This window comes from Sceloporus occidentalis, unplaced genomic scaffold (genome assembly GCF_023333645.1).
Source record: "Sceloporus occidentalis isolate IW3139 unplaced genomic scaffold, rSceOcc1.0.p SCAF_27, whole genome shotgun sequence".
Classification (NCBI taxonomy): Eukaryota; Metazoa; Chordata; class Lepidosauria; order Squamata; family Phrynosomatidae; genus Sceloporus; species Sceloporus occidentalis.
This window is the reverse complement of record NW_028317007.1, coordinates 9,891,358-9,910,078: the sequence shown is the minus strand read 5'-3', so window position 1 is coordinate 9,910,078 and position 18,721 is coordinate 9,891,358. Positions and strand designations below refer to the sequence as shown.

The 18,721-nt window shown below is 37.9% G+C and overlaps 2 protein-coding genes across 2 annotated transcripts in view; one reads left to right on the top strand and one right to left on the bottom strand.

Annotated features, from left to right (window-relative positions):
* The first annotated feature begins 8,246 nt into the window (after positions 1–8,246).
* On the top strand, positions 8,247–8,723 carry LOC149299920 (gamma-glutamylaminecyclotransferase-like). Its single transcript, XM_089485864.1, has one exon. The coding sequence runs from the start codon at positions 8,253–8,255 to the stop codon at positions 8,721–8,723; it is 471 nt and encodes a 156-aa protein (XP_089341990.1). The 5' UTR covers positions 8,247–8,252.
* A 4,615-nt stretch (positions 8,724–13,338) lies between these two features.
* LOC149299919 (propionyl-CoA carboxylase alpha chain, mitochondrial-like) overlaps positions 13,339–18,721 on the bottom strand; it is a 166,654-nt gene continuing 161,271 nt past the window's right edge. Inside the window, exons 23-24 of the mRNA XM_089485827.1 lie at positions 14,128–14,205; positions 13,339–13,407 (exon numbers count right to left, since the gene is read on the bottom strand). Of these exons, the coding sequence (XP_089341953.1) occupies positions 13,339–13,407; positions 14,128–14,205 (147 nt within the window). The remainder of the gene's footprint in view (positions 13,408–14,127; positions 14,206–18,721) is intronic.

The window sequence follows — 18,721 nt, the reverse complement described above, 5'->3', positions numbered from 1 at the left end:
ATGGCATACTGGACTTGCACAGAATATTGCCAGGTCCATTTGTTATTAAAGTAGCTTTAATTTTTTATTTATATGAAATATGTTTCCTTTGTTGTGTTTAAGTCTGCGAGACTTCTTATGGTACTCCTTAGGGCTGTTTGCTGCCATCTTCATGATGACCAGGGCATTTAGTGTATTTGTTAATCGTACTTTCTTCCTTAATATCACCGTCTGTTATTAGTGTGGTTGTGAGCACATACCTTCACACTTGCATGAGAGATTTACGTTCTAGTTTGTAAAAGCATAATATTTTATTTTTACATTTAGGTTTCTTTGTAATATTTTGCAATTATTCATTTGTTTTTATGTGTAAAGTTCAAAAAGCAGTCCTATGTTTGTAAGGTACATGCTGTTTTTATGTAGAAAATGTGTATCTCAGTTGGTATTTAAAGGAAAACTTTATTTAAACATATTTAAACACTTTTGCAATGATTTCGCAATGCAGCTCCTGTTTTGCAAAATATAGCTGCAAACCAAATTTAGAGATTAAATAAAAAAAACAGCAAGGGACAAAATGCCACCAATACCAAATAACACCTTAAACGTGCTTAAACCGAGGATGATTTAAACAGCTCATGTTTTCAAAATCTTAAAACAATGCCTTAATTTGGTGCAGTGGAGTCTTTTTTTTTTTTACAAATTCATTTAAAAAAAAAAAGTTTGTGTCAATGTTGTGTTCATCTGCCTTCTGTGTTCTTAATAAATCTGTCAGGACTGCCCCTTGTGTTATAATTATTGAATTGTAGAACATTGGGATGGTTTCGATTATGAGCAAAGGCAATTCTGACCGATGACGACCGTTACTTTAGTCAAGGGATCTAGTTATAAGAGGGGATCGCTAATATCACCAATTAACACAATGGAGGGGTATGCAGTCGGCAAAGTCCTCCATACTTTCCTCTCTTCCTTTAAAAGTGGAACGCCGGTATTTAACATCTTATCCTGACACCCATTAAAAAAATGGCAGCTGTGCAGGGGAGGTGGCAGACGGTGCTGCCCTGGGTTAGGCCTAGGACAACGCTGCTAAATAAAGGTGCATGTGCTGGTATTAATGCACATGGTGCGCATGGGCTCCATCCTAGCCTTTTCTTTTAAACTTAGGAACTTGGGAAAAGGTTAACCCATGAACTGGTTTATTAATTAAAAACATTAACTAAATATAGTTTTAATTAGTGATGAATTCTCATGGCTTAGTCAGAATGCAACATAACCCCAATGATAATCTCCAAGCAGCTACTACACTTTACTTTATAAAGCCTACTCGTACTCAGTCATTTGAGTTCATCAATGAATGTCTGAGTTTTAGAGATTTCACAGCAGCACTGTATTTATTAGAACATGACATAGAAATCCTGAACTAGTTATCTATTTATCCTGTGTAACAATGCGAGACTTGGGAACGTTCGGTTATAATCGGCATGTATATTGAAGAAGACTCTTCTTGACAACTTTAATATGAGCGTGGAAAACCAGCTGTACAAATACCCAGCTACTTTTTCATTAGCTGTATGTGACATCGTAAGTCTTCTTCCTTAGATTTCTAAACTTAAGTGGCAAAATTGAGGTGTATTTTGGAAAACTGTATGATACATTTTATGATTTTGTGTTTACACTTATTTATAGTGTTGTTTTTCCTTGGCTTTGGAATATGTGAATGAACACTTGATCTTGTGAAACAAGGCGCCGCTCTTTTTCTAGTTTTTATTTAACTCCCAGTGCAAGTCGATCAGAAACTTTTTTTTTTCCGGACTGGGTGGCGCCTCTGAAGTCACCTGAATGCAGAAAGGTGATCTAATAACTCATACCGTGAACAAAGCACTTCGTGAAACTGTGCGAGTGATCAGTGTCCTGGTGATAAGAGCTGGTGAGTTGGGTGTGTAGCCCTGCAATAAGAGTTAAACTGCACGATTTTCTTTGTGTACCAAACTACGGGACATGTTACATAGAACTACATAAACCATTTTAACATGCTTTGCCAACGCACAATAATCCGCATTCTACATAACATTACTAAGGACATGTCGATGTGTTTGATCAGTTTTCCGAGGGATTACTATGCTATTATCTGTGGACAGGTCTGAGTACTCGTGCTGTGGTGTGCAGCCTAATGCCGTAATTAATTTAGATTTTTTTTTTTTTACATGGAATTGTTGAATTTGTTGTGTTGAGAACACAGTGTGCAATATAAGTACCAAAAACCATAGGGTTTATTCTCGTGGGGTATTAAGAGGTATTTCAACTCACTATCTCTGTTAAGCTATAACTTTGTAGACATAGTTAATTAATCCTCTAGCTTTATATTATTAGACTTTGCTCTGAACATCAAGCTGAATCTTTTTTATGGTTGTATTGAAAACCTTAGCATGGTAACTTGTTCAGTTTTAATACAGAGATTAGATGCTGTTAAGGTGCAATGCTAATATTCTCTTAATGTCTGTATACCGACTGTAGTTACCCAACTTCCCCCGCTTTGATCCTCAACGTCCAGGCATTTCCAGGATATCTTCCACCACATCCAGGTTTGTGGTGTCCAAAGTCCAAAACACTTGAAGGGAGGCATACAGGGGGAGCAATTTTTAAAAACAAAGTCTTTACTCGCTGATCCGTTACTTTTCAAACACTTATTCTATAACCACTAATAATTATTTGGGAACAAACGCACATTTTATAAATGACTAAATATACTGTATAGTGAGCCCCAAATGCGTGCCACTTTCTAACCTGTAGCCCCATGTCCAGTAAGTATCATGAATTTAATGCCACCCTTAGTGACTTAGACTCTAGATTTGGGACAGGAACAATTCTGAAATATCACATCAGGCCCTCCAAATTTTTGTTTTATTGTAGCCATGTTGTAAAGTAAAAAGACTATTGAGCGAAAGTCAGTGCAAATTGGTTCCTGATAGTAATATCTCCTACTACCCCATCCCACACACAGTAACTTGTTATTAAGGTCAAGTGGAGAAACTTGATATGAATTGGAGGAACGCTTTGAGGAGATCTGGGAGGGTATATTGCTTGTCTGCCTCAATTATAAAAAAAATAATAATCATAATAATAATAATATTGAGTGTCATAGCCCATCATTATTCTGGACAGCCAATGACATTTCACATACAAATCTACAATTTCATAGACTAAAAAAAGGTACTGTAAGAACCATCTCTACGTCAAATACCACCAACACAATGGAAATGTAGTAATAATAGAGTATGAGGTTTCCTTTTTAAGAGTAGGGGATTTTTTAACATCTCTTTATATTAATTAGCAAATTACTGGGTTCTAGTGCTAGAGACCATACAATATCATTAGACATATTAAATAATGTGTACCAGAGAGCCTTTTTCTATGCTTGAATCTTGAATGACCTATCAATGACAACTGGAAGGCAATGTGGCCTTTAGCAATAAAAATATGTTATGCGTGATTGCCCTTATTCTTCTATGGATCAGTTCACGTTTAAATTATTAAGTGACCTAAAATCTCAGTAGTTATATGCCACATTTTCCCTAGGAATTAGCTATGTTATGCTGGTGACACCATGTGTTGAAATGGAAAGAAAAAATAAAAATAATTATGATTTTAGCATTATGCAGTCTAGTTCATTTGCAGTGGTTCTACTATTCTGCATCTGTAATATTTAAAGATCAAAACTATGTATACATATATGGGAGAGGTACATATTTTTGTAAATATTTTATATCTTTTCATGTGACAACACTAAAGAAATGACACTCTGCTACAATGTAAAGTAGTGTACAGCCTGTATAACAGTGTAAATTTGGTTTTCCCATCAAAATAACGCAACACACAGCCATTAATGTCTAATCCTTGGAAACTCATAGAGCCCATAATACATTTCTTTATGGATGAGTGTAAACATGTGAACAAATTAGTCCACTTGTGTATGAAGTGAGATATTACCAGCTTTACAGCGATCAAGCAAGACCTTAGTAACTTAGTATTCATTTTGGCCAAGTCAAATAGCAATTTTTAAACAGAAACATTACCCCAACAAAAAATAATTATGATAAATCTTTGGAGCCGAATGATGAAACAGAAATAAACAGAAGCAGGATAAGAGAGAATACCATGGAGTCTGTATTAAAATTGAAAACCGGTCTAGGCTGTCGCTCTATGATGCTAGTGTCCGGATACAAGATGCATTAAGTGCTGCCCAGGGTACCAGGGGCAGTTTATGACTTCCAATACACTAATGGTTACTTACACTACATACCATTATGAACGCAGCTTGATAGAACATTGTGGACAACCTGACCATGTGTTTTATGAGCTTGAACACTGCTATTTAGTGAACAGGTCTTGCCGTTGGAGCAAAGGAGCCTTAAATCGCCTAAACAAGTGTAACTGTATGGATGGGTGATGGGCACAACATGTCTAAAGACATGAAGGCGTTTCTCCCCTTAGCTAGTGTGTTCTGGTCTGAATGCTTCCTCTGTGACTACATAACATCTCCTAGAACACGTCCCTCTCGTATTAAATAAACATTTTAAATTAGTTACATTTAAAGAAATATTTGATTGTATGGGTGTTAAAAATACCATCAAAGAGTCATTTTGTAGTAGCCTACGAGTGATTTTACTCTACAATACTCTTGTTTGTTTTTACAAAACTGGAGTTTGCAGTTTCTGAAAGAACAACCGCTGTGAGGGGAACATAACCCTTAAATTTCAAAGCAAGCCGTAATTCCTTTGGTGTCTGCAGCTAATGTAGGAAAGGTGCTTTGCCATAAACTTTGGAAAGCTCTAGCAAGGTTTCAAAAAGGTCATGCAAAGCCGGAAACGCTTGTCTTTGTCATAAAGAAAATAATACATAACAAAATGCAAGCTGAAAAAGAACACTAACAGGATGCAATCTCATGAGCCCAGTTTGGCACGTTGGCTCGCTTTAACCATTTTCTCTTAGGAAGTAGTCTTTCATATATTACGTTACATTGTGCAGAAAGGATCTTCCAGGCCTGTGTGGGTTAAACATCACAACAGAAGGAAGACCGGCCCTAGAAATAACTTCATTCGGGCCAGACAGAGCTCGGTTTAAAGTTCAGCTTTTTTGTTTTTTCACCTGCTTCCTATAGTTCTAAGAAACTTCTAAAGCATGAATATGTAACTATAGAGCATCTGATCTCACAGCCAAAACACTACATTTTTCTCAAGAGAAAATTACGACTCTTGAAAATATTTTGTTTATACTTAAATCTTGAATTTTAGTACAATAAATGTCAGAATCCTGTCCAGAGTTTAAATTTGCATTGTCCCCATATTCTTCTAGTTTTTCCAACCAAGACATAGGGGGTGCCAACAGCATGGCAGGTGGTTGGTCCTTGCAAACCTGAAAGGACTGAGCAAGGCAGGTAGAAAGAGATCACGATGGTGCATTTAGACTTCTACAATACCCTCCGTTCTTCTTTCTCTTTATTCTTTCACCACAACTTTGAGATGAGTGACAAGTTCTCTCACTCTTGGGTAAGACCTACACCACCGTTCAAGTTCTAACTTGGGGTCAATTGGAAAGTGTCATTGTTTTTGAAAGAAAAGCACATTTTGTCCATTAAATAACATGAAATGGATCAGAAATACAGCGCAGACGCTGCAAATAACTATTGGAGCTGGAAACAGCGGATATTTTCAGTTTATCAGCAACGATCACTCCTGTGTCCCAAAGCCACGTCATGACCGCTAATACAAGTTTACATTTATAAAGGCTAATTTTATGTTAGCTGCTTTCATAGAAAACAATGTGTTAAGTGACCCCAAACTTTCGAATGGTGGTGTAGGTATGTCTTAAGCATTTATTTCCAGAACAACGCTAATGGATTTGTTTAAAAAAAAAACACATTTTTTTGGTTTTAAAAGCCAAGATGCTAACCATAGTCCTAGTTATTCTAAAAATATTCCAACAGTTCGTTTATTTCATTGATTACTAACATCAGCCATATTGAATGTGATAAAACATTACGATATGTCAAGTTTATTTCTGATCACACCGAGAACAAAGCAGCAGTCTACCCCGTGTATCAACGTATTCCGGGTACTGCTTTAAACTGTAAGCTCTAGAAAACAGAATGCAAAATTTTAGATCTGTTTGCCTGGCTACCATAGAAACCATTTGGGCCCATTATCAATTTAGTTTCAACGCATTCATTCGTGTATATATATATATATATATATATATATATATATATATATATATATATATATATATATATATATATATATATATATATATATATATATATATATATCCTCTCATGATGGCGAGCTGGTCCTGGCATGTGGCAACTGGCTGAATAAATGTTTGGCTCCTGTTTGTGCTCATATCCAGCACTTGGTTCCATTCGTGGTAAAGTCAGCCAGCTGTCCAGGTAACGGTCTCCAGTTCGCACCCCACTGACTCCAATCCATTTGTCTTGCAATGAATGGTTGGGCCACAGATAATGTTGGAAACGACACCGCATTCTTTATTTAAAGGGTTTCCTATAAAGAGGTCAAAACATTCTCATCATCACTAAACAGCATGTCTCCAGTGTGGCAATGGCCTGGTTTGCAGACGGAATTACTATTACGGAAAGAGATGCCATCCAAGCGGCTGCACCGAACGCGTACCTGCGGGCGACAAACCGTGACTACACGGCCAGGAGCTGCGACGAGGAACCGGCAAGTCATGTGACTGTCACGTGACGGCAGTAACCGGCTTGCGGGTGGGTGGGGGTTCTGCTGTGTTCTGCAAGCAGGAAGCGGGTTATAAACGAGGGGTCCTGCCTGGTGAGCTTAAACCGGGGAGAGAAGGTCGCCGGGGTCACTAACGGCAGTGAATCCGCTGTGTCAGCATCGGGAGTGGGCAGCCCGCAGTGTATCGCCAGTGTATCATTAGCCGTGTAGCATACGCGTTATTCTGTGTGTTCGGGACCGGAATAACTCAATAAAGGCAAAAAAATTGTTATGTTAAAGCAGGAAAACGAGTCACGGATGATCAACTCTCATCATGCTCGTCCAGGAAAAGTGTGCTTTTATGATAGTATGTTGTTTGAGTGGTCAGGAAAGGAATTTAGCCCGTGGTCTGTGTGTAAATAAATTATATTGATAAGCACTGCGTAAGTAGTAAGCGTTTTTTTTTTAAAAGATAATGTGTTGTTTTTCTGTGAGGAACGGTTTGCTTTAAGTTGTCTATTAATGAAAATCTAGAGAATATACTTATTTATGTAAGTATATTCTCATTAGCCGCCAGCACCCAAAGGGTTAAAGGAAAATGAATAGAAGAAAGTGAGGGAAATATATACCATATATTTTGTTTAAAAGACTCATCTCTCCCCCAGTAGGACTGGCCAAAATGTCCTCATAGCACCTTGTTTTTTTTAAATGTCTTCTACCTGGTTTCTAGATTGATTCGTTTCGACGTCTAAACTGTTGAATTTGACCAATTTTATTCACTATTCATTTTTCTGATTCAAAGTGAACATGAGTGCTTTAATCCCCTTATAAGAAGTAATTGCAGGTTTTAGAGCTGACCTCTGACCTTCGCCGATCCCTTCTGGTACGGTTCTCTTCATTTGAGACCAGTTTGGGTCATTTCAAAACGTGGATGTAATGAGTGCTCGAAATCATTCGATCGCCAGCCCCTGGTTTTCTACCAAGGCCAGCAATTTTAAGTTGTTTTTTTTTTTTTAAGTAATAAATATAAAAATGATTTTTAAATGTAGATCTAGAAAAAGAAATAGTAGTAAACATGGAAAAGTGCAAACCCCCCCCCCCCAATTTCTCGCAGGAACCACACGATTCAAGGATTAAGGTGCAACCTGACTATCTGTATCATGAAAGAATACGTTTAAGCAGTGACATGGTGTTTTGTTTTTTAATACATGGAGTTATGGAGGACATCAGTTTTTAATTTTACAGGAGAATCTTATCTAAAACAAAGGTTGATTTTGTAACATTTTCGAAGTATATGTCCATGTTTCTCCAAGTCTCGTGTCTCGATTGCATCAGGAGCACTCATCGTGCAGGTGGAGATGAACACTAAATATAATATCCCACAGCCTGATGGAAAGGGCCACATTACCTGTGATGGTCTTTCTGTCAGTAGTTTCTGTTCTATTCCGTAATACCGTTGCTGGATAATATAATAGTGTCTATTTAAAAAAGGACAGAAATCCGAACAGAAATAAGAGTATCTTGTTTTCTCTGTCCGTAGGAAACATGGTAAACATCTTTGTGTATGGAACTCTTAAGAAAGGACAACCAAACTACCACATTATGGCAGATGGTAAGCGAGGAAAAGCGGTTTTTAAAGGCACTGGGAAAACCGCTGAAAAGTACCCATTGGTTATCGAAGAGAAGGCCAACATCCCATTTTTACTTAACGTCCCAGGAATGGGACACCATATTGCTGGAGAGATTTATTCAGTTGATGACCAGCTGCTTCAGTTCCTGGATGAGTTTGAAAGCTGCCCAGACATGTACCAACGCACCCTCCAGAGAATTGAAATAGTGGAGTGGGAGGACAAAGAGGATTCACCTGAAGATAGACCAGATGCTAACAGAATTATAGAATGTTTTGTCTACAGCACCACAAGCTACCGGCCAGAGTGGCTTAATCTCCCTTACCACGACTGCTATGATTCTTTTGGGAAGCACGGCCTTGTTTATGTTAATCATCTGGACAGATGATAAAAACAGAAATGTAAAGAATAAAGAAAATATTGCATATCCTACAACCACAAAAGATCCCAGCAGGATGATCACAAACGTCCTTCCACCAGGAAGAGGGTTTTGAAGGACAAATGATTCAAATGTAACACCCAGTCACGTATGTTTGCTAATAATATATTGTGCTATGTAGTCAAACGTATACATATATTTGTATTAAATGTGGATCAGGGTATACAATGCCTAAGCAACAAAACATAACCCTGTACAAAATCATGAAAATGTAACTTTAAAAGCACATTTTTTAAAGCGACCAAATACTTGCAACTGGGATGCATAACAGAAACATGTCTTTTGTTTGGGATAAGTAATATGATTTTAGATATTTTTGTATAATTATATATATTTTATACCAACTTAATAATTGAGTTAGGCTGGCATTTTGTCAATTGTTTTTTCAATGGGAAATTTACGGGGACAAAATGTCACAGTGATCTGTTTATTACAATAGCTGTAATAATTCAATGATGACCAGGTCAATGGAAATAAAAGAAAATAAACATCATTGCAAATGGGGTTGGAAATTAACTCTCTTAAATCTAATGCTAGTTCAGTTGAGGCGGATCTGTTTCATGGGTTTTCATTGTACGCCAACTACTTTAAACGCACAGCTGCTTGAAACTATATGTAATTTAAGAAAATATTTAAAGAATTATGCAAATACTTGCATTAATTTGAAAAAAGATTTCTTAAGACATGTTTGTGATGCTATAATTTAACATAACTATTTTAGAAAGTATGAAAGTTATAAGTAAGGCAATCCACTGAACACTGAACTGAAAAGTGTTGTGTCAGGAGAACAAGAAAAGACACAATAAAAGAAGACATTGCCTTTCATTTAGAGATGGTAAAAAATGGCGGTCGTTGTCTCCTGGGTGTTCATTTTACAAGCAATGGTTGTGCTGCAGCCTCCATAGTTCATCCTCCTCCAAGCCATCCACTGCCCAACTACTGCTGCATTCCTTGAAGCCTTTCCTCTAGGCACATATCAAGCTTCAAGCGTTTTATTATTTATCAAAATACTATGTGTTTTCAAAGCCCAAGGTCCATTTGTCGGGTGAAGTTAGCTTCTGGTGCTTCGAAGTGCCAAATAAGGCCGCAGTAGGACTGACCATGCACAGCCAGTGTGTAAGGGAGCCATGACACCGGGGAAGGGCTTAGGGGCGCCCTACATCTATATTTCAGTTAAAAACACAAAGACCCCTGCATGCCACACTCATCGGGAAGCACAATTCAGCTTTTTGGCTGACAGTAAAGGTATGACAATCCTAGCAGATTTTTTTTTCTTTAGTATGACCTCTTGCATGCTTGTACTTTGACATTTTACATTTTAAATACAGTAGTATTACCTTTACGTTGTTAGATAACAGAGTCAAGCAAAGCCATTGTTAGTATCTAATGTTTTCTCTGCATTGGTTTGTCTTTTGACTCTTTGCAGTAATTCTTTTTTGATGTATATATAATGCCCCCCCATTGTGAATGTTCCTACTAATATGGGTCCCTATTGCTTTGGTTATCATGGTGATGGGTTTCTGCCATTAAAACAAAGTCTTATTCTGGTTGTCATGCCATCTTTAAATAGTGTGTATAAGGAGCCGTAAATATTACTTGGCCAGCATAAAGGCTATATTTTATGCTTGATGAGTATTGATGATAGATAGTTCTGTATATTTTATATATATATATATATAAACATAAATCTATTTTCCACTGAAATGACAGATCAAAAGGCATCTTTACAACCCCCCACCCCTGCAGCTATGTCACTGGGAGGCAATCAATGGAAGAGCATTGAGTAGTATAGACACACGTGTGTATATATATATATATATATATATATATATATATATATATATATATATATATATATATATATATATATATATATATATATATATATATACATATACATATATATATATATATATATAATGGCTTTGCTTACAAGAAGGGTTGGTGGGAGAGGCTGCCCTCACTGAAGAAATACATAATTTAAGATATTTTAAACGTACTGCCCTCAGGTTATATATCCAGGAATCAAGGAACCTAATGCTATATGATATCTCCTAGTGCATATCATTTTTTTTTTTAATAAAAACATTAAATATATCTTGTAGAGTCCAACAAACACTTCTCCTAATTTCCCATATTTTAAATGACAGAAATTGCAAAAGTTAAAATTATAAATATTTTCTTCTCAATCAGCTTTACAACTGTAATTATTTCATAATGCCTGCAGAACAGAGAAGGGGGTTCAGGGTAGAAAGCTCATTTGCTATATAGGTGTTAAAATAGGCACTTCGAATGTAAACAAATCACTCATCATTCCAAATCGAAGCTTGATTGTACTAGGAAAGGTTACAAATTCTGCTTGCATTCGTTTCAGTTTTCTTTCCAATATGTGGCTTTCCATGTGCTGTGCACAGGTTTTTCCCTATATGATTAAAACTTATATACCTCATGGATCCGTTTTCACTGGCTACTGGGAATTTGATGTCTTTTCCATGCCCTAATATAATAATCAGTCAATGTTCTCAAGTTTCCACTGACTGATGGACCATTGAAAAAGAACAGCAATACAAAGAACTTTCATTACAATACAATATACAATACATACACTATATTGACAAAAGTATTGGGACGTACCTTTTTATTATTGAATTCAGGTGTTTCAATTAGACTCATTGCCACAGGTGTATAAAATCAAGCACCCAGCCATGCAGTCTGCACGTTTGGGAAAGATTTGTGGGACATGGGTTGTTCTAAGGAGCTCGGTGAACTCAAGCGTGGTACTGTGATAGGATGCCACCTTTACAATGAGTAGACCCTTTCTGTTCCAGCATGGTCCATAAAGACATGGTTGGATGAGTTTGGTGTGGAAGACCAATTAACTGGCACACACAGAGCCCTGACCTCAACCCCATTTAACACCTCGGGGGTGAACTGGAAAAGAGATTGTGAGCCAGGCCTTCTCGTCCATCAGTGCCTGACCTCACAAATACTCTACTGGATGAATAGGCAGAGATTCACATAGAAACACTCCAAAAAATCTTGTGGAAAGCCTTCCCAGAACAGTAGAAGCTATTTTAGCTGCAAATGGGGAGACCAACTACATATTACTTTCTATGTATTTAGAATGCAACCTAAAAGTATTTGTTGGTGTAATGGCCAGGTGTCCCAATACTTTTGTTAATATAGTGTATATCAATAAGATTACCTGTATTCACACAGGTAATCTAACAGAAAGGAATGGGCCTAGCTCCCGGGACCTTAAGCTACCAATATTAAATAGACGGTTTCACATTGAATAAGCCTCAAATAATGACATTGACTTCCCGGCAGCCACTGGAAACAGATCCACATGTTTCTGCATTTACCAAATTGAAGGAATGGGAATGTGTATGAAAATCATTGGTATTCCGTACTTTGTCTTGGATCTCTCAAAGGCCCAAGTGATTGCAGGGCAGTATCAAATCAGAAAGCAGGCTTGTTTTATGGATCGAACTGAAAATAATTATTTTATTAAAATCAGTGCTTGGCTTATACAGACACAAACCATGATTTCCATGAGTAGATATGGGAGCAGATGTAAAAGATTAAAAATCAACGCTTCAGGTAGTCGGAAAGAATTGTATATAAATACAGCACCTCTGTTCTTGAATACCAATGGGACCTCACACCGGTCAACCCCAAGCTATGCTGGTTTTGGGAGATGATATGATAGATACACAGATGGAAGGTCACAACTGTCTTGCTTTTCAGGCTACTTGAAGACTGAATAGGGGCCCTAATGTATTTAATGTAATTTGTTTTTGTTTAACAAATGTATCATATTTTTAACGATGTCAATTCAATGTCATCTTTGTGTACATGATGATAAGTCTGATACATAAAATGTAAACAGTGTGATAAAGAAAAACAAGCTTCCCCTAACTATTTCAGTTGCGCGGCTCAGTCCGTAGAAGCCCCTTAGTAAATAAATTGGTTGCCCAGACAATCGTATCCTCTGGGAACCCCAATACGTTTTCATCAGCTCTTCATAAAAGTTGATGTATACAATATAACTTACAGTGCAGTCTGAATACCTAATCCGTGCCTTTAGTAAATGCTGTGCACTACCCAACATATGATTCCACCACACATGGTCCTCAACATTTCAATAACGCATTTAAATGGCATTTGGCATGTCAGCATGCGTTATATTATGGTGTTCTGCATAGCAAAATGTAAAATGTGCAAGCAGTACCAGAAAATATAAAATGGAGAATTTATTAGAGTTAAAGAGTTAGACACTTGACAGCAACAAGGATTTGTAAAGACGTTAACCTTTACTGTATCAAAAAGATAATTTTATTTCCATTAGAACCCAGAACTGGTCTAATACAGTACCAATATTAATTACACATTTGTTGGAGTAGATTGGGGGATTTCTGGACAATCTTGCTCTTCGTCCATCCCATGTTCATTTATAATAAATATAACAGTATAAAGTCTGCTCTGGAGGAATGTCATCTCAAAACTTGCATCTGGGTCAGTTTTCGGTAGTAAGTGGCGGTGTTGTAAGTAAGTGGAGGGTTTACTCGAGCTGCACCAGTAGGTCACCTTCTCCCACAGTCTCACCAGGCTTACAGTGTACAGCAGCAACCTGAAAGAAGTCAGTGACAAACAGTTCTCTATTGTCCCTCTACTGAATAAAAAGGCACAAAAAAACATTTGTTCATAAATGTTAGAAATAACATTTAATACTTCATTTCATATTGACTGCTATTTAAGTTACATCATGAAATACCTACCTCACAGATTTCACATGGATGTATTTAATGTTCCTCTACACCTGGATTTTTTTTTTACCACTCCAACAAATCAGTAAGTTGTAAACAATGTAAGATTTAAATGTAGATTTGTTTTGTTTTGCATGATAATTACTAACCATGGATGCCTTCTGTAAATAGTACCTTTAATATAAACGAATGGATCACACTGGTACCCCCCAAAACGACAATTCCCTTTCTAAATCCCTTTCAGGGTTGCTACATAGTTTAGTCTAACTCCCAAACAACCAATTATTAGTGCTTAATTGTATAGTATGTATTACTATATTGCTTGGCCATTTCATAAATGCTCGAATTAAAAGTGGTACCTCAACTTTTCTGTGAAGGCACCTAATGTATATAAGGGGTGGTCTTTTATGGGATCAAAGGCTCTTGTGTCACGGATTACAGATGGTTTTCCTGAAGCAGATGCATGCAACAGACTACGCCTATGGAAATAAATGTTTCAAATGTGCTCCTATAATGAGATCAATGTATCTTAGAGTATTAGCATATATACATGTTCATTTATAAGACCCTCCAAAGATTAATACCTTTCCTGTTTTAGCAGCAGTCATGCTGTTCTGCATCTTCATGGCTTCAATTACACAGATCTCCTGTCCTTCTGAAACCTAAGACACAATAGAATAGAAAATGTTTTAAGGTATGTGCAATAATGTTCTTTATTAACAAATCCCAACAAAATACATGGTAGGGGTGGTCACTTCAGTCTTCCATGTTCTGTAAAGTCACATTTTAAATATCCTCCATCTGTCGCACATCACAATAAGGCAGGATAATCACTGTGTTTACAGGGTTGAGATGTTATCAATTAAAACTAGACTATTCAGTGTAAAATATATCTGATGACTTCCTAACTGTCCTAATTTTCACAGGACATAGTCCTGGTTTTGGGCACTCTGACACTTTTGTAGGCAGCAGTGCAATTTGGGGAGAACTCTCACCCACATTGACACCAGCCAAACTTTTACTATCTCTTGCTGCACCCCCCAACTTAGTTGTCTTGTTTTGGACACATGAAATGTGTGTGTGGGGGGGTATGTCACTATATATGTGCTACATATTGAGAGTGAACGTGGTGAAAAAAGTGGCGCAGTCAGAAGGAAGATCCCATTGGTTGCTATTACGAATGCACTACTTTCCTCCATAACGGCCCTTTCTACATGTGATTTGATAACGGAGTGCTACTTTGAAGAAGCTCTTTGGGCTTAGAATGGCAGACGTAAATAAAGAATTCTACACTAACTGGTTCATCGACGTTCATGCTCTGCACCTGGAAAATGTGTAAAACAATATTAAACAGCTTTTTGAAAGTCCAAAGCTTTTGCTTCCTCTAACAGGATGTAGCCGGAAGAACCGCTGAATCTATGCCATCTGTGTCACCAAAGTAATGTACATACGAGCTTCTGACCAAAACCTCTTCAGCTGCTGACAAACTGCTATTTAACATTTTTTGTTTCATGTCTGTTTCATGAGATATTCAGAGTAAAAAAGCACAAATGCCAGGATTACCCGGTAATTTGCATATACATTACATTGATATAGCGCCAGCAGATTCCATAGCGCTGTCACAATAGGGGACAATAAAAATATTTAACAAAAAGACAGAAGGGTACTGCTCTTGTGAGTTTACAATCCAATACCATTATTAGTATTGCAATATTATAGTTACTGAAAGTATGCCACAAAAAGCAGTTTTATTTTAATAAATAAATCATTGGAAACTTTTTCGACTGTTTGCATTACATAGAAAATCAGACATCAGTGGTCACAGTAATAATCACTGTGACAAGCGGCTTTCGTTGCTACCCATAGAAAATGGTCACAAGCCCTACAAGTCTTTTTGATAAACTCAATCTGTGCTGATGTATTTCTGCACTGTCTAATTGGTATAAAGTTTGCAGATCTCCTTCCCATATCTTTCATCCAGCTTTCTGCGTCCTCTCCTTTGACATGAAATGTCAAAGTTCACATTCGCATCCGATTATCAAAGTAGCACTCATTAAGCAGAAGTCTGCCGTGCACCTAAATGAGTTAGCTCCAAGGATCAGTCACTACGTATAACCCAAAGACTTTCACATTTGAAGGGAGTCTAGATGCGACACAGAATCGCCACATTCTGAACCTTTAGACGTCTCCAGCCGACGATTAATTACGAGTGGTGGGAAATAAAACCCACTAAATCCAGCTCCTTGCCACGGTCGGCAAAATCGCTATAATGGATATAGGCTGCCAATTTTCCATTTTATTGGCAAGCTTTCCAAATGCAATTAGGGAAATTATAAATTATATGGAAATCTATCAAGTCCCTTTTTTAGATTTTCTTCCCCAGGGACTTGTCTTCAAGCTTATCACTTGACTTTGTTGTGCTAACGATTTAAACTTCTTTTTATTTCTATCTTTTGGGACAGAATTTTATCCCTACTCCCAGCGTGATCACATAAGATGGAAAGCAATTACGTTTTAGTGCGAACAAGTATCCCTGCTTCTGCTGCCTCCCACCTAGTCGGTGGGTTCACGGGCATATGCGAGGTGGTCAGAGGTACTGGAGAAGCATCACGTAAAAGCGAAGGCGTGAGCTTCACTGAACGCATTTATCAGAAACCTTTGCTGCTCACCAAGTGCTATCTGCTTTGGATTAAAAGCATGAAAATGAAATGCAAGAGCTAAAATTGCCGATGTAAAGGATGACTGCACAGTGCTCCATTTCTCAATTTCATCCTTCAGAGCCACAAAATGGGGTGATACAGAAACTGGATGAGATTTACAGTAACAGCTGTGGTCTTCGCACACGGGGGAGCGACTTCTAATATTCTTAGGTCTGCTTCGAGGAGGCAGGATGACGCAAAACATGACATTCCATGGAAGGACAGAGATGCCGTTACTTTTTGCACCTTTACATATTCGCATTCATGATATTTTAGGAAGTCATGCTGTTTTGCAGAGAGGAAAAAAAATACAGCGATAATGGAATACAAGGTTTAAATTCTTACTTCATCTGTTCTGTGCCAACATTAGAAAATGCATAGGAAACCGTGCCAGTGGCATATGGTTCTCTTCTCAGGGAAACGTTCCTACTAAAGACAGGTTCATCAGTCATTGGAGGATCTGGGTGAAAAAAATTCGCTACTGATGGATGGTATTTAGAGCTTACCTGCTGGTTATACATTACCAGAGAAAACAGGTTTCCAAAGCCACATGACATTAGAAACTGCAGAGCGTGCATCATGTACGCCAGGTTATACAATGTAATAAATAAGCTATTTAAACTATGCCTAGAATTAGGCCCACTGCACGGACCCTGGGTCAAGCCTGCGCAGGCCAATTAATGCACAGCACCTGCTGTATGGAAGAAACTCACGAAGCACTTCCGAAACATTTCAGCAATTAAAAGAAAATGGTTTCCTGTCTGTTTTGACAGCAACTGTTTCAATGCGTCAAATCATTATGTAGCCGGGAAATACAGAAAGGAAGAAAAAAAAAAAAAGAGTCTGTTTGAAGGGGGAGACGTGGAGAAGGTTGGAATAAAGCTGTTGTGTGGAATAGGACCCTTTCTTTTGTTCTTTTACACCCTGAGCCTTCTGCCTAATTTGGCAGAAAAGCACAGCGCATACAGGGGCCTTCCACAGTATCACCTTCTGCTGCACTCTGGCCCCCTAAAACGACGGATCAATATCATCCCTGCTGGTTTTTCTTCAAAAGTGAAAATCCTTCTATTACATATTTGGTGGGGGGAGGACACAGGTGCTGGATTTTAATGCGATTTTAGAGCCCCTGGATCTGAAAAAAAAATCAGTACTCTTTACGGTATAGCGTACTTTGATTTAGTCAACCTTTGAGGAGACGCTGTTTAACACTATATAAATTTACACACACGGACATGGCAGGTATATGATTTATTGTAAGGGAGGATTACTGAAAACAATATTTTACGTGTAACGAGACTTGTTTTTGTTTATCTTGCTATAACTACAGAGATGACTTTTTATAGTAACTAACGCATTGAGCCCATGAAAAGTTATTCTTACATTCAATATATTAAGTCTGAAAAGGTGAGGAAAGTATACAACATATACTGCTGAGCTAGTTAGAATATCAGGTAGAATACCAATGATCATTCATTATCCCGAAGCAAAAATGTGTCCTATAGATCACGACAGATACAGTATACATACATCCATACACACACACACACACACGAATACACACATACATAAATGTAATAGGATCTTTGTTGATCCATTCTAGATGTATACATCATCATATAGGGGATTTTTTTCTTTAACGCTCTTATGTTTTAGACAGTTGTATAAGTCCTTAACTGATTCACTAACCAATTCCCCCCCCCCCCAGAGGGCGTCTGTGGCTTGACCTCAACTGCCGGCCCGGATCAAGGGATTAAAAATGAACCGCTGTATATAATTGGTCTGTTCTGTACTGGGTTAGAGACAAACATCATTAGGGCACGATTCACTCCCACCTCGATGCCTTACCCAGACTTCATTCACTTGCATAAAGCCTTATTTTACTGCACAGTAAAAGCGGCTGCATTCTGTTTAACACGGGCATACTAATTCTAGTAGATATGGGGGTATATTTGTCTAGTCGCATTATCTAAAAGCGATAAGGAGATGCAGCCAATGCCTTTGTACCTGCTATTTTGCTACATGCCCCTTTTCTTCCTTGTATCTGGCTCCCCTCCAGATCGCTCTGGTGCAATTGCTTTCTTCTTCCAAGCTATCACCATGCCAGGCAGATCTTTCTCTTTCCCAGCCAGTTGTCGGCTTCAGGAGGTACATCCAGTAAGGACTCCTATCGGCATCCACCTGCACACTCTTTTATGAATTTTAGACTGTTGCCTGGCAACAAGCAGTCACAACTGACCAGTGATAATTCGGCTATGTCTTTATTTTGGAACCGAAACAACTTCGCTACAAATGCAGGGTACATTTCAATGACTTACACATTAGGACTGCATCTATAAATAAATCATCAAAGGGGTAGTTTTTCCATCCAGAAATTTTAATTGAAACCCCACTACTGGGACAGCCTGTTATTTAGCAAAGCGCACAAATCCCTAAATAATTGGATGTCAACGTCCTCCGAATGCACGTCGCTTGTATCCTA